The 14,641-nt window shown below is 31.3% G+C and overlaps 1 protein-coding gene across 14 annotated transcripts in view; it reads right to left on the bottom strand.

Moving 5' to 3' along the window:
• Positions 1 to 406: 406 nt before the first annotated feature.
• The window catches only part of LOC119604197 (JNK-interacting protein 3), a 56,426-nt gene continuing 42,191 nt past the window's right edge, over positions 407 to 14,641 (bottom strand). For 4 of the 14 annotated variants that reach the window (XM_037956662.1, XM_037956665.1, XM_037956660.1 and 1 more), the window contains 10 exons: positions 14,079 to 14,183; positions 13,692 to 13,727; positions 13,306 to 13,323; positions 10,935 to 10,992; positions 10,689 to 10,867; positions 10,411 to 10,636; positions 8,667 to 10,340; positions 6,060 to 6,277; positions 5,806 to 6,000; positions 408 to 1,413 (listed from right to left, as the gene is read on the bottom strand). In XM_037956662.1, the coding sequence (XP_037812590.1) occupies positions 1,310 to 1,413; positions 5,806 to 6,000; positions 6,060 to 6,277; positions 8,667 to 10,340; positions 10,411 to 10,636; positions 10,689 to 10,867; positions 10,935 to 10,992; positions 13,306 to 13,323; positions 13,692 to 13,727; positions 14,079 to 14,183 (2,813 nt within the window). In that variant the 3' untranslated portion in view covers positions 408 to 1,309. Of the gene's footprint in view, positions 1,414 to 5,267; positions 5,422 to 5,596; positions 5,668 to 5,805; positions 6,001 to 6,059; positions 6,278 to 8,666; positions 10,341 to 10,410; positions 10,637 to 10,688; positions 10,868 to 10,934; positions 10,993 to 13,305; positions 13,324 to 13,691; positions 13,728 to 14,078; positions 14,184 to 14,641 lie in introns of those variants that run through there. The other 10 variants (XM_037956664.1, XM_037956667.1, XR_005231490.1 and 7 more) reach the window with 9 other exon arrangements.

The raw sequence follows: 14,641 nt of genomic DNA, 5'->3' as shown, positions 1-14,641 counted from the left end.
AAATAAATATTAATTTTTTATATATATTTTTATAAATAATTTATTTTTATTTAATTAAATTTATAAAGCCTTAGCTAATTAGTAAGTTAAGAAAAATAAAATCACATTGCATTCTTTAAAAAAAATAAAAGGGCTGGAGTTGGTTTAAAAAAATTGTAATAAAAAATATAAAATAAAACAAAAATTTGTTTCAAAATAAAAAATAATTTTTATTTTTTTCTAATAAAAATTCAATTTAAAACTTACAAACAAATTTAACAAACTGTTTTAAAACAAAAGTTTTTGTTTAGTTTATACAATAATTAACTAAATATTTTAGAAGATAAAATAAAAATATACAAACTTAAAATAAATTTAGATTATTTACAAATTAAAATACATACAAATAAAAATAAGGATTAAAAACTAAAGAAAAAAAAAGAAAGAGATTTTAATAAAAGTGATGTCTGTCTGTTATTTACTTTTATAACAATTCAAAATTTTGTAGGTTTTCTAATATCAGTTTAAGTTTAAAATTTAAACTAAATGTTAAGTGTGTTTGACATGAACTGATGCTTTTTAAACTTTTAAGATAAATATATAATGTTTAATTTGTTATAGGAGTTTGTTTAAATAAATTTGGTTACTAGTTTGTTAAGGATTACAATATCACTTGTCTACATAATATAATTTCTTATTAAAGTGTATATATTTTTGTATTTTGTTTTTTGTTTTTGTATAAATACATACGTAATAATAAAGCTTATATATTTCCTATAAATATAATGAAAGCATATTAAATAAAGTTTTACAAATTATTACAGTGTTTCACATTTAAACTATATTTTCTCTTTAGCAGCTATCCGCTTGACACTTTTTATAACTAAAACTTTTATTAAACCATAAATAACAAAAAAAAAATATATATATTAACATATTATATCTTGAGTTTTTCTTTATAAAGTCCAATAGTTTTTATTTTTTTTTTTTTTTAATTTATTAAAAAGCTTTATCCATAATCTTCTTTCTTTGCAAAATTTTGTTTAAAATTTAAAAACTATTTGGTGGTGTTATATGGTTTTACTATACGTATATGCATTAAGACAATTTTCTTTAAAATTATTGTTACTGCATCTTTACTTCTTGTGTCTAAATAGTTTACAAAAGAATATACGTTTAGAAACTAAAAAAAAAAAAAATTATGTTTTTATTGCTAATATTTCTTTTTCTGTATAAAAAAACTAAAGAAAAGAAAAACAAAGAAACACTTATTGAAAACCTTTACTATTTTTTGAAATATCTTTGTTATAACAAAACAAATTAAAAAAAGTTAACGTTGACTAACATGCCACACAATTAAATAACTTTTATCGCCACGATTTTCAATGGTTTGATTTTGTTCCAGATTGATACTCTTTTCCATATCATTGTCATCTGTAAAAAAAGCATAAAGTTTTATTAGTATAAATTAAATTATCGAAAAATACTGAAAGTGATTTAGTACTAGCTATTGTTAGCAGTAAAACATAATTGTGTATTTAACAGTTGTTAGGATTATTGTACATATGCAGGAAACACACTAAACATTATAATAATCAGTCATGTTTTGTTTAGCATACTTTATTTTTCGGGTTTGTTCCGATCGGAATATTACAAGTACATACGTAGTTATAATTGCGATCAACATTCTTTAACTTTATTATTTTTGAAATATAATTAGAAATTTCTGAAATACAATCGGAAATGATGTAGTTACAGAAAGAGTACAAACCGAACGAAAAACGCAGAAACTTTGATATTGCATATGAGTTGAATTACATAACAAAAGCGTGTCAGATAAGATTTCGCGTATTAATTAAGCGAGTTATGAGGGTTTTGAGACCATTTCATACTAATGCTGGTAGTAGGCAGCGTAGTCTATAGTCTAGTCTATAGTCTAGTCTATAGTCTATTCTATAGTCTAGTCTAGTCTATAGTCTAGTCTATAGTCTAGTCTATAGTCTAGTCTATAGTCTAGTCTATAGTCTAGTCTATAGTCTAGTCTATAGTCCAGTCTATAGTCTAGTCTATAGTCTAGTCTATAGTCTTGTCTATAGTCTAGTCTATAGTCTAGTCTATAGTCTTGTCTATAGTCTAGTCTATAGTCTAGTCTATAGTCTAGTCTATAGTCTAGTCTATAGTCTAGTCTATAGTCTAGTCTATAGTCTAGTCTATAGTCTAGTCTATAGTCTAGTCTATAGTCTAGTCTATAGTCTAGTCTATAGTCTAGTCTATAGTCTAGTCTATAGTCTAGTCTATAGTCTAGTCTATAGTCTAGTCTATAGTCTAGTCTATAGTCTAGTCTATAGTCTAGTCTATAGTCTAGTCTATAGTCTAGTCTATAGTCTAGTCTATAGTCTTGTCTATAGTCTAGTCTATAGTCTTGTCTATAGTCTAGTCTATAGTCTTGTCTATAGTCTAGTCTATAGTCTAGTCTATAGTCTAGTCTATAGTCTAGTCTATAGTCTAGTCTATAGTCTAGTCTATAGTCTAGTCTATAGTCTAGTGTATAGTCTAGTCTATAGTCTAGTCTATAGTCTAGTGTATAGTCTAGTCTATAGTCTAGTCTATAGTCTAGTCTATAGTCTAGTCTATAGTCTAGTCTATAGTCTAGTCTATAGTCTAGTCTATAGTCTAGTCTATAGTCTAGTCTATAGTCTAGTCTAGTCTAGTCTATAGTCTAGTCTATAGTCTAGTCTATAGTCTAGTCTATAGTCTAGTCTATAGTCTAGTCTATAGTCTAGTCTATAGTCTAGTCTATAGTCTAGTCTATAGTCTAGTCTATAGTCTAGTCTATAGTCTAGTCTATAGTCTAGTCTATAGTCTAGTCTATAGTCTAGTCTATAGTCTAGTCTATAGTCTAGTCTATAGTCTAGTCTATAGTCTAGTCTATAGTCTAGTCTATAGTCTAGTCTATAGTCTAGTCTATAGTCTAGTCTATAGTCTAGTCTATAGTCTAGTCTATAGTCTAGTCTATAGTCTAGTCTATAGTCTAGTCTATAGTCTAGTCTATAGTCTAGTCTAGTCTAGTCTATAGTCTAGTCTATAGTCTAGTCTATAGTCTAGTCTATAGTCTAGTCTATAGTCTAGTCTATAGTCTAGTCTATAGTCTAGTCTATAGTCTAGTCTATAGTCTAGTCTATAGTCTAGTCTATAGTCTAGTCTATAGTCTAGTCTATAGTCTAGTCTATAGTCTAGTCTATAGTCTAGTCTATAGTCTAGTCTATAATCTAGTCTATAGTCTAGTCTATAGTCTAGTCTATAATCTAGTCTATAGTCTAGTCTATAGTCTAGTCTATAATCTAGTCTATAGTCTAGTCTATAATCTAGTCTATAGTCTAGTCTATAATCTAGTCTATAGTCTAGTCTATAGTCTAGTCTAGTCTATAGTCTAGTCTATAGTCTAGTCTATAGTCTAGTCTATAGTCTAGTCTATAGTCTAGTCTATAGTCTAGTCTATAGTCTAATCTATAGTCTAGTCTATAGTCTAGTCTATAGTCTAGTCTATAGTCTAGTCTATAGTCTAGTCTATAGTCTAGTCTATAGTCTAGTCTATAGTCTAGTCTATAGTCTAGTCTATAGTCTAGTCTATAGTCTAGTCTATAGTCTAGTCTATAGTCTAGTCTATAGTCTAGTCTATAGTCTATAGTCTAGTCTATAGTCTAGTCTATAGTCTAGTCTATAGTCTAGTCTATAGTCTATATTTGCTTAAGAAGAAGTCTAGTCTAGTCTATAGTCTAGTCTATAGTCTATAGTCTTGTCTAGTCTAGCCTAGTCTAGTTTAGTTTAGTTTAGTCTATAGTCTAGTCTAGTCTATAGTCTAGTCTAGTCTATAGTCTAGTCTATAGTCTAGTCCATAGTCTAGTCTATAGTCTAGTCTATAGTCTAGTCTATAGTCTAGTCTATAGTCTAGTCTATAGCCTAGTCTATAGTCTAGTCTATAGTCTAGTCTATAGTCTAGTCTATAGTCTAGTTTATAGTCTAGTCTATAGTCTAGTCTATAGTCTAGTCTATAGTCTAGTCTATAGTCTAGTCTATAGTCTTGTCTATAGTCTAGTCTATAGTCTAGTCTTCAACCATGTTAATCCCTTCACAAAAGAAAAGACTAGTGACAAAATTTGTTAAAATAATAGCTAGTTTGTGAAAAATTAAACAAGATCGAGAAAAAATCGTAATGTTTCCATGAGTGGTTTCGGAATATTCCACATACATATCTTTGTTATTTCTGATATAACTATAAAATTGGGTCTCGCAGATATCTGCGGTATTCCGAAAATTGGTCTCGACATACATACGGACAGACAAGCGGACATGGCTAAATCAGTTATATTTTAAGTGGGATATCTAAAAGTTCGTTTTTTACGTTTCATAGCGTCAAAAATTTGTTCATATGTATGTCTATGGAAGCTAATGTAAAACAACACACACAATTATTAATCTTACACTTTTCTAAAAGGCGTAACATTTTTAAAACATAAATTATATTAAAATTTAATGCTGAAATAAATTTTGAATGCAAAACAATAAAAGCCGAAGTGAGCAAACAAATGCCTAATTCGATTTTTTCTGAGAAATACTGTAAATTGGACTCTTGCATTTGGACTCTTTACAAAATTGCATTTGGACTCTTTACAAAAATACTGAATTTTTATCGGACTTATAAATACATATAATTATTTACATATTTTATACATAATACATAGTTTATGTGTACACACCACTGCGCATATTTGGTAGTTTGTTTTGTAAAGTTAATGATTCTTATTGCAAAAAAATTTCGAAATAAAATTATTAACAAAATTATATATAAAAGGAAATAAATTTGGACAAATGAGCCTTTTCAAAGTTTTAAGAAATTAGGTGTTATAAGAACATTTTGTGTAATTTCTTGTTCTTAAGCAATAATTTTCAGCATAATCTGCAGAAATAAATAAAATTATTTACAATTTTAGTAGAATTTAAATAAAATTATAAAAAATATGTATAACCGAAAACCAATTAAACAAAATATTAAAATATTGTATAAAAAATTTGTTTTTTTATTTTGCTTAAGCAAAATATTTAAATAATAAAGTGCAAAAATTAAAACTTTGCAAAAGCCAATGTGTGACCATTTCTGTTCTATAGGTTTTATAGATTAAAAAAAGGAGTGCATTTTAAAAAAATGTATATAATTGTAAAGCAAAATATAATAAAACACCAATTGAAAAAAAACTTTAAACAAAAATATTGAAAAAAATCATATAAACCTTGGTTTGAATTCAGGTCACATAACTCCTTATTCGTTGTTTCGAAACAAAACTAAGTAAGCGTTTTAACCAATTTATAACGCTCGTATATGATTGGCAAACGTATAACGTTAATTTATAAAGTTCCAGTTGATAAAACTATAAATTAAATTTACTATAATTTAAAAACAAAATAGAACAAAGAAATAAATTAAATAAAAAAATACGTTAATATATTTTTATCATTACTCAAATTGCAAACAACAACAAAATTAAAATAGAACAGCAATTAACAAAAATAAGAAGAGGTTAAATAAAAACAAGGAAAACAAAGAGGTATAATATAAATCTTACGAATCAACTTTCCAAACTATCAAATGCGCAGCATTATCACTAGCATCAGTTATAGTTCTCTCTTGTCCTGCGATAAGAACAAAATGTGAATTCAATATAACCCAACCGTGTAAAAAAAAGTATTTTGAAAAAAAGTTATACAAAAAAAATGCTTAAAAGCTATTTAAAAATTAAGTAAATAAAAAAGAAAGATATTACAACTTACTTATGCGAAAATCAATATAACCTTCACCGCCACACATTACCAGCATATCGGGTCGTTTATTGGTAAATTGTAATTGAGCGCTATTATTTTGACGCAGTGGTACTGAAACAAAGAATTTAACAGCATCACGATGTCCATGAAAAGATAGTTGAGCATTGGCCATACAACATAAAGGCAGTTGACTACTGGGATCATCTGTTTTAAGAATTAATTTAATTTAAAAATTTCTTTAGTTCTTTGTCTGAAAAACTTACTTAATTTTCCTTGACCTTCGGATAAGGGCACAGAGATAATAACACCATTACTGGTACCAATCCATAGACGATTGCACGACACCATTAAAGCCGTTATACGTACGAAAGAGAATCCTAATTTACCAGTACCCAGCATTTTCGATACGTACGGTTCTATATCCACATCCTGTTTGTGTTCAAATGTGTATGTGTTGTATAAACGTAAAGTTGAGTCCAATCTATTGAAATTGTGTTAATGTTTTGATTTATTAAATTTGTGTAATTTTTTTGAAAATATTTGTAAATTGTGTTTTATGTTATATTAAATATAAAAAGAGAAAAATATTTAAACGATAATCCTAGTCAAACTATAGACTAGACTGTGGCCTAGACTATAGTCTAGTCTATAGTCTAGTCTATAGTCTAGTCTATAGTCTAGTCTATAGTCTAGTCTATAGTCTAGTCTATAGTCTAGTCTATAGTCTAGTCTAGTCTATAGTCTAGTCTATAGTCTAGTCTATAGTCTAGTCTATAGTCTAGTCTATAGTCTAGTCTATAGTCTAGTCTATAGTCTAGTCTATAGTCTAGTCTATAGTCTAGTCTATAGTCTAGTCTATAGTCTAGTCTATAGTCTAGTCTATAGTCTAGTCTATAGTCTAGTCTATAGTCTAGTCTATAGTCTAGTCTATAGTCTAGTCTATAGTCTAGTCTATAGTCTAGTCTATAGTCTAGTCTATAGTCTAGTCTATAGTCTAGTCTATAGTCTAGTCTATAGTCTAGTCTATAGTCTAGTCTATAGTCTAGTCTATAGTCTAGTCTATAGTCTAGTCTATAGTCTAGTCTATAGTCTAGTCTATAGTCTAGTCTATAGTCTAGTCTATAGTCTAGTCTATAGTCTAGTCTATAGTCTAGTCTATAGTCTAGTCTATAGTCTAGTCTATAGTCTAGTCTATAGTCTAGTCTATAGTCTAGTCTATAGTCTAGTCTATAGTCTAGTCTATAGTCTAGTCTATAGTCTAGTCTATAGTCTAGTCTATAGTCTAGTCTATAGTCTAGTCTTCTATAGTCTAGTCTATAGTCTAGTCTAGTCTATAGTCTAGTCTAGTCTATAGTCTAGTCTAGTCTATAGTCTAGTCTATAGTCTAGTCTATAGTCTAGTCTATAGTCTAGTCTATAGTCTAGTCTATAGTCTAGTCTATAGTCTAGTCTATAGTCTAGTCTATAGTCTAGTCTATAGTCTAGTCTATAGTCTAGTCTATAGTCTAGTCTATAGTCTAGTCTATAGTCTAGTCTATAGTCTAGTCATATAGTCTAGTCTATAGTCTAGTCTATAGTCTAGTCTAGTCTATAGTAGTCTAGTCTATAGTCTAGTCTATAGTCTAGTCTATAGTCTAGTCTATAGTCTATAGTCTAGTCTATAGTCTAGTCTATGTCTAGTCTAGTCTATAGTCTAGTCTATAGTCTAGTCTATAGTCTAGTCTAGTCTATAGTCTAGTCTATAGTCTAGTCTATAGTCTAGTCTATAGTCTAGTCTATAGTCTAGTCTAGTCTAGTCTCGTCATAGTCTAGTCTATAGTCTAGTCTATAGTCTAGTCTATAGTCTAGTCTAGTCTATAGTCTAGTCTATAGTCTAGTCTATAGTCTAGTCTATAGTCTAGTCTAGTCTAGTCTATAGTCTATAGTCTATAGTCTAGTCTATAGTCTAGTCTATAGTCTAGTCTATAGTCTAGTCTATAGTCTAGTCTATAGTCTAGTCTATAGTCTAGTCTATAGTCTAGTCTATAGTCTAGTTAGTCTAGTCTATAGTCTAGTCTATAGTCTAGTCTATAGTCTAGTCTATAGTCTAGTCTATAGTCTAGTCTATAGTCTAGTCTATAGTCTAGTCTATAGTCTAGTCTATAGTCTAGTCTATAGTCTAGTCTATAGTCTAGTCTATAGTCTAGTCTATAGTCTAGTCATAGTCTAGTCTATAGTCTAGTCTAGTCTAGTCTATAGTCTAGTCTATAGTCTAGTCTATAGTCTAGTCTATAGTCTAGTCTATAGTCTAGTCTATAGTCTAGTCTATAGTCTAGTCTATAGTCTAGTCTAGTCTAGTCTATAGTCTAGTCTATAGTCTAGTCTATAGTCTAGTCTATAGTCTAGTCTATAGTCTAGTCAGTCTAGTCTATAGTCTAGTCTATAGTCTAGTCTATAGTCTAGTCTATAGTCTAGTCTATAGTCTAGTCTATAGTCTAGTCTATAGTCTAGTCTATAGTCTAGTCTATAGTCTAGTCTATAGTCTAGTCTATAGTCTAGTCTATAGTCTAGTCTATAGTCTAGTATAGTCTAGTCTATAGTCTAGTCTATAGTCTAGTCTCTAGTCTAGTCTATAGTCTAGTCTATAGTCTAGTCTATAGTCTAGTCTATAGTCTAGTCTATAGTCTAGTCTATAGTCTAGTCTATAGTCTAGTCTAGTCCTATAGTCTAGTCTATATTCTAGTCTATAGTCTAGTCTATAGTCTAGTCTATATTCTAGTCTATAGTCTAGGCCACAGTCTAGTCTATAGTTTGAGTGAGTTTGCATTCATTGCCCACAGAGACATTCCCTTACAAAGTTACCAAATTAAAAAAAATTATGTAAAACTATACCTGATCGAAACCCATACACCAGCACCTGTTGCCGCCATTTGTCGCACTTGGCTCTCTTTGCGCGGATGTGCGTCCAGCGAATGGATAATATTTAACGAGATCGGATCCACAATAAAGATCTTATTGCGATGGGCGGCCCATATACGTTCGCCGGCCACACAGAGACAACGTATCGAATGATTGCGATCACCTAGCGTCACTAAATGATAACTATTCAGATCCCATTGGCCGTCTGTTTGGCGGCGGAACACGGCTAATTGGGCATTTGCAAGGGCCACCACAACTCGTGACTCAACATGAACTATCGCTAGGACGGCATCGGGCAAATGAACTTTATGCAAACACTCGTGCCAACGACCAACAGCACTATGGACGTACAACCAATTATCCTGAGCACCCATCCACATAGTGGGACCCACCGAACTCATGACGGGCTCTTCACGATCCTTAGTTCCCAATATGGGATTAATGGGTTTTGAGAATGGCAATTGTTGTTGTTTCGTCGAAGAATTATTGTTATTGCTGAATTGCGATGTGGTATTATTACTACTATCGGTTGACTTGTTGGTAGTGGTTGTAGTATCGGTAGCATCGTTATGGATACGTTGCGGTATGCCCGGTATGGGCTGACGTATTTTAATTTCGTTAACATTGCCTAAGGGTTCAATTGGTATTGAACCGTTCTGTTCATTCGACTTTTCCGTAGCTTCTTTAGCTTTTTCTTCCACTGGAGTTTCAGCATTTACCTCTAAAGTTTGCTCATTGTGATCTGTATCTTTGGTATTGCTATTTGGATCCGTTTTGGGTTTAACACGTATAAACTCGACCTTGCCAAAACCTTCACTTCCTTCTCCAGGTCTCTCCAACATTTCACCGGCCTTTATAACCTCCGAGTTTTCAAGTAGAGCGTAATCTTTTTCCATGGCACCGGGTACCGAGGCAATACACAACAAATGAGAGGCACAAATTGGAAATACATCTAAAACTGTGGCCGATTGATTAGCATCCACCACAGTCACAGTACTGGCTGCATGGGTACTTGTGCATATCCAAACATAAGATGTTAACTGGGTCTCGGGCTCGAGATTTTCGAGGCTGCAACGAGTTATTTGACGATCTAATGCCTCGGCCGAGTGCTCCGCTGTGGGACTAGTAATTTCAGTAATTTTAGCCGTCGAACGAGGAGCATATGGTGAAGTAGAGGGTATTATGGATTGACCATTTTTGGTAAAACCTCCATTGAGATTAACTCCTGCCGCACAAAAGACTTTCATATGAGGTGAGGCCTCCGCCAAAGGATTACAATACACGGGCACGGGAACACCGCCAGAATGTCTGGATTGCTGTTCTTTTTCAGCTTTATTACCCGGCAAACTCCAGCCATAAGCATGCAAACGACCGTCTTCCTTCTGAACATGAGCTCTCAGTTGACGGTATTGTTCATGACGTCTAGCACGGGCTCTTTCAGAGGTCCCTTCTTCGGCATAATCTTTATTGGCCAAGGCATTGGCTAGGCCAGCACTGGCGGGATGGGGTGGTCCGCCACCAGTTATGGCAAGGCGACTGTCGCTATTTCTACTGGGGGATCCATGAGAGTGAGATGGGCTTGAGTAGCGAAACATAGGCCCCCCTCCCTGCCCATCAGCGACACGCTCTTGTGGGCGATTGGAGGGGCTATAAAGAATGAAATTAGGTTAATTTTAGCATAATCATTTAAAGAAAAGGTAAATTAGAAAAAACTTACGTAAATAGATTACTAAAATATTTCCATATGCTTTGTTTAGATTTCTTATCTAAATTATCCACTGTACGAGTGGCTCTCAAGATTTCCGTTAAACGCACTGCTTCTTGCAGCTCCATTAAACGTTCTTTGTATTGATTACGCTCCATTAGAACCATAGCCATTTCAACGCGTGTAAAACGTTTACGCTGAGCCAACGGTACATCATTTTCATCTTGATCATTGTCATCTGAAATTGAAAATACTTAATTACTACGCTTTTAACTTGGCTAAAAACTTACTTTGTTGTTTGACTTGTTCTTTGGTTTTCTTTAGTTCCTCTTCTAATTCTTGCACCTTGGTACGCAGTTTATTGCGTGACTGTTGCATGGCATTTAGTTCTTCGCGTAAAATTTCAATTTCTCCCGTCAACTCATCGACACGGGCAATCAAATCATCCTTGACAATGTTAAGAGCGTTTCTATAAGGAGATGCGAGGTAAATTAGTGGCAAATTATTGAAATTGTGTTTAAGGAATTAATTCATACTTAGTAGCCAAAAGTTCATTGTTCTCCATAATGAGATTTTCCACTTCTTTGCCCATACCTAAAAGATGGAAATTAAATAAATATTAAAAGAAAATATTTAAAAAATTGTTCTTCAACTAAGTGATTTCTAATGTTTTACTACTAAATAATTAAACAACAGGATGGAAGTTAATGCGACTGAGAGTGTGAATTAGTTTACTTTAAAAACAAATGCAATTAGAGTGGTAAAGGTCTTTACAATGAGGAAGTGTTTTTTTCGGAAACTCTTATTCGGCTACCGAAAATAGATACTGAACCCTAAATTTTAAATTTTATTGTATTGTTACTTAGACGAATCATGAATATCTATGGCACCATAATAAAGTTCTATATTTGATGGAATCAGAGTTAAACAAGTAAAAATGTTTCGACTCGACTCACATTTGTTCCGTTCAATGCAGAACGCTCTTACTGGAATATGCTTAACTTTAGAATGGCTTCTTATGAGCAGAACCGAAAATGTATGCTAATGTTGCAAACATAAAGGAAGTTCCGAAGTGACGCTCTCTATTCTTAGTGAATGCCGGGCAGGTTCAGCAGTTAGATTTCAAAATTGTTTTCAGGGAGAACTTTGAAATATGTACATAAAAGCATTTCGTGAATAGTGGGTGTGGCACCTCCCATATAAAGTTAATACTAACATTGTGAAACTAAATTTTGCAATAGTGAGTGTTTCAAATTCAAATATTTAGCATTCTATTGCAGCCCAAATTTTCTACGGTAACTTTGATATTTGGGGATAAAATGGGTAATATAGGGCGTGCTACATTCCATAAAATTCGTATATCTGAGAAACTATGAGTAACTTTGATATGCATATTGATATTTAGAGATAAAATGACCAGTCGGCAACAGTGGGCGTGGCACTTCCCACATGAATGAAATATTAAAACTCGTATATCTGAGAAACTATAACTAAATCGAATAACTTTAGTCTAATATTACGCATACTATAGGAAAGAGAATGGCATACAAATATCTTTCAAACTCCCTAATGAAGGCAGTGTCTTCCAAGCACGGATCCTTTGATAGGCATTTGAGGCTATTTACAATAAGGCAGTGTTGAGTACAAGGACACTGTAATATACCGGGCAATGTATAATAGCGCATGAACCTTAACCTAAATGAAAGAGACACAAGGATGAAACCCCATAACAGGATGATCTCTGATAGATTACGGAACAAAACTAATCAGCCATGAAACATTAAATGTGATGGTAGAGTATTAATGCCTTATGGCCAAAGCTTGATGCAAAGGCAACCAAAGTACTTATTGGACTTATTGCTGTAGTCTCAAGGACTCTGATAGGGGTTTTAGCGGGGCACTATTCTATTAAGTAAGACCTTTGTTACCAAGTGGGACATGACCATACCGGACATTCTAGAGTACAGGGTCTTAGAGAGAAATGGTTAGGAAGTAGATTCTTCGACGAATTGGGTAATATTGCTGGATGTAATCCATACAATTTATTAGGATTTATCAGGGGAATTAGTCGTTCTTTCGGCTGGAGACTACAATAAAGTTTCAGATTTTCTGAAACTTCTTGATCTGTTATTGACTATATTCTTTCTTCTATAATCTTTCGAGATTCTTAGTTTTACTTCTCCTATATCTTTTTATCGAAGCGATTCACAAGGTCCACGGTCTCCGAATGGAGTTGAATCTTAAGGTGCATCTATTTAGTTTAAATTCAGATTAGAAAGATATTGATCAATGCCTTATTTGTCTGGTTTTATGTTTGAAATGCGCTAATTTGTCTAAAAGTTATTATAGAAATAGTAAAACGGCTTGAAACGTTTAAAGGAAACTTCGTTTTTAGGATTTTGCATATTTAGAACAATAAAAGGGGACAGAACAAAAAGATATACAAATTTGTTTATAGGGGAAACAATTTCACTGTTAATATATTTTTTATATTTTTGGGGTAGCAAAGTACACTGGGCATAGCTAGTATAAAAAATAAAAAATATTTTATTATACAATTATTTCTTGTGAAAAATATAATTACTACAACTGGGAGTGGGTGGGTGTTTTTATAACAATATCTATCTACATAAACATGATAAATAAAAACGATAAATAAAAAATTAAAGATACATATGTATAATGAAAATTACTTATTTTGACAACGTATCTAAATACATATGTATATAATTTAAATTTTAAAGCTGATTCTTATAATTTAAACCAACACCTTTAGAAAACTAAATAAAATACTTTGTGCAACTTAAAAACGAAACTACTTTTTAATTAAAACAAAACCAATAAACCAAATACTACCGAGAAAAAAACAACAACTAAATTTACAAAACATAATTATACACAACTTACCAAAGTAGTTGTCATTAGCTTTTTTTATTTTATAGGAAAAATTATAACAAATATACACGATGATGTGTTTGGTATCCATATGATAACAAAAAATTTTTCATTTGCATCAAAACAAAATTGTTGTAATAAATTTTTTTTTGTTAATAAGTGACAGCATATTGAGAGAAAAAAGAGGTAACAAACAGGATATGAAAAAATATGATGAGTATTGTTTTGTTACATTTATAATAAAAGTTTTCTTTGCAGAATTAATTTAAAATTTTTTATTTCTTTTTTTCTTAAGGCGAATTTTTTTTATTTTTTCTTAATTCGTATTCATATTTGATGTTTCAAATATTTACAAGTGATGTAAATAAAGCCATACAAATAAGATGTTTGATACCTACCTGAAGAAGCATATTCCCCAGGATGTACCCAGCTCCCTAAAGCATGGCGTTGTTGTAGGTGTTTTTAATATTCATACATGAAGAGTAGAGGAGTGTGTAGAGAATTTGGTGTTGTTCAAATAAGTTGTTATGAATGTTAGGTTAAATATATTTTGTATTGGGTGCAAATAAGTAGTTTAATTTGTTTTCATATATTATACATAAAAAGAAACATAAACATAAAAAAGAGAAGAAAATAAATAACGCATATTAACAATTTGTTCAATAATTCATAATTATTCAATATATTAACAAGACAAAATGTTGACCTTTGCATTAGGCAATATTTTCAAACACCTTGCATATTATCCTAATGGATTAAAAACAACTTTGGATTCTTATACATACCTGTAACAATTTCGTTTTCTTCACTTTCTTCATTGTCTTGAAAGGATAGTTCTTGATATAATGTATTCGCAGAACGTTGTTCCTTTTTCGTAGTTGTACGACCAACTAAATTTGAACGTAATGTACAATGCACAATGTTTGTTTTTTTTTCGTTTGTTTATGATAACAATTTTAGTATGAACACATTATTTTTGTTTTGTTGGGAGACAATGTAAAGTTAAATTGTGGATTTTAATAAGGATATTAACACCATTCAAGTTGATTAATGATTTGGTTTGAAAACAAAATTTTAACAAATGTTAAGACACAAGACACACATTTGGATGACATATGGAAATGTTAAGGAAGATGCATAAAAAAGATAAAAGAATAAATTTTTTAAATTTTAGAGATATTAGTAAATATAAAAAAGTAAGTTTAGTTTATTCTAAACACAGCTCTATTATTTTATTTAAATATTTATTGATTATATTACATTTAAAATTAAATTCTAGAATAAAATTAAAAATTTTATTTAAATTTGTCTTTTTAAGAAGGAATCTCGAAATGTTTGGGACTCGGTA

Source organism: Lucilia sericata, unplaced genomic scaffold (genome assembly GCF_015586225.1).
Source record: "Lucilia sericata isolate MDLA Ls3-8-SP2 unplaced genomic scaffold, ASM1558622v1 Contig000368F_arrow, whole genome shotgun sequence".
NCBI lineage: Eukaryota > Metazoa > Arthropoda > Insecta > Diptera > Calliphoridae > Lucilia > Lucilia sericata.
Note: the sequence above shows the minus strand (reverse complement) of the source record. Positions and strands in the feature narration are given on the sequence as shown.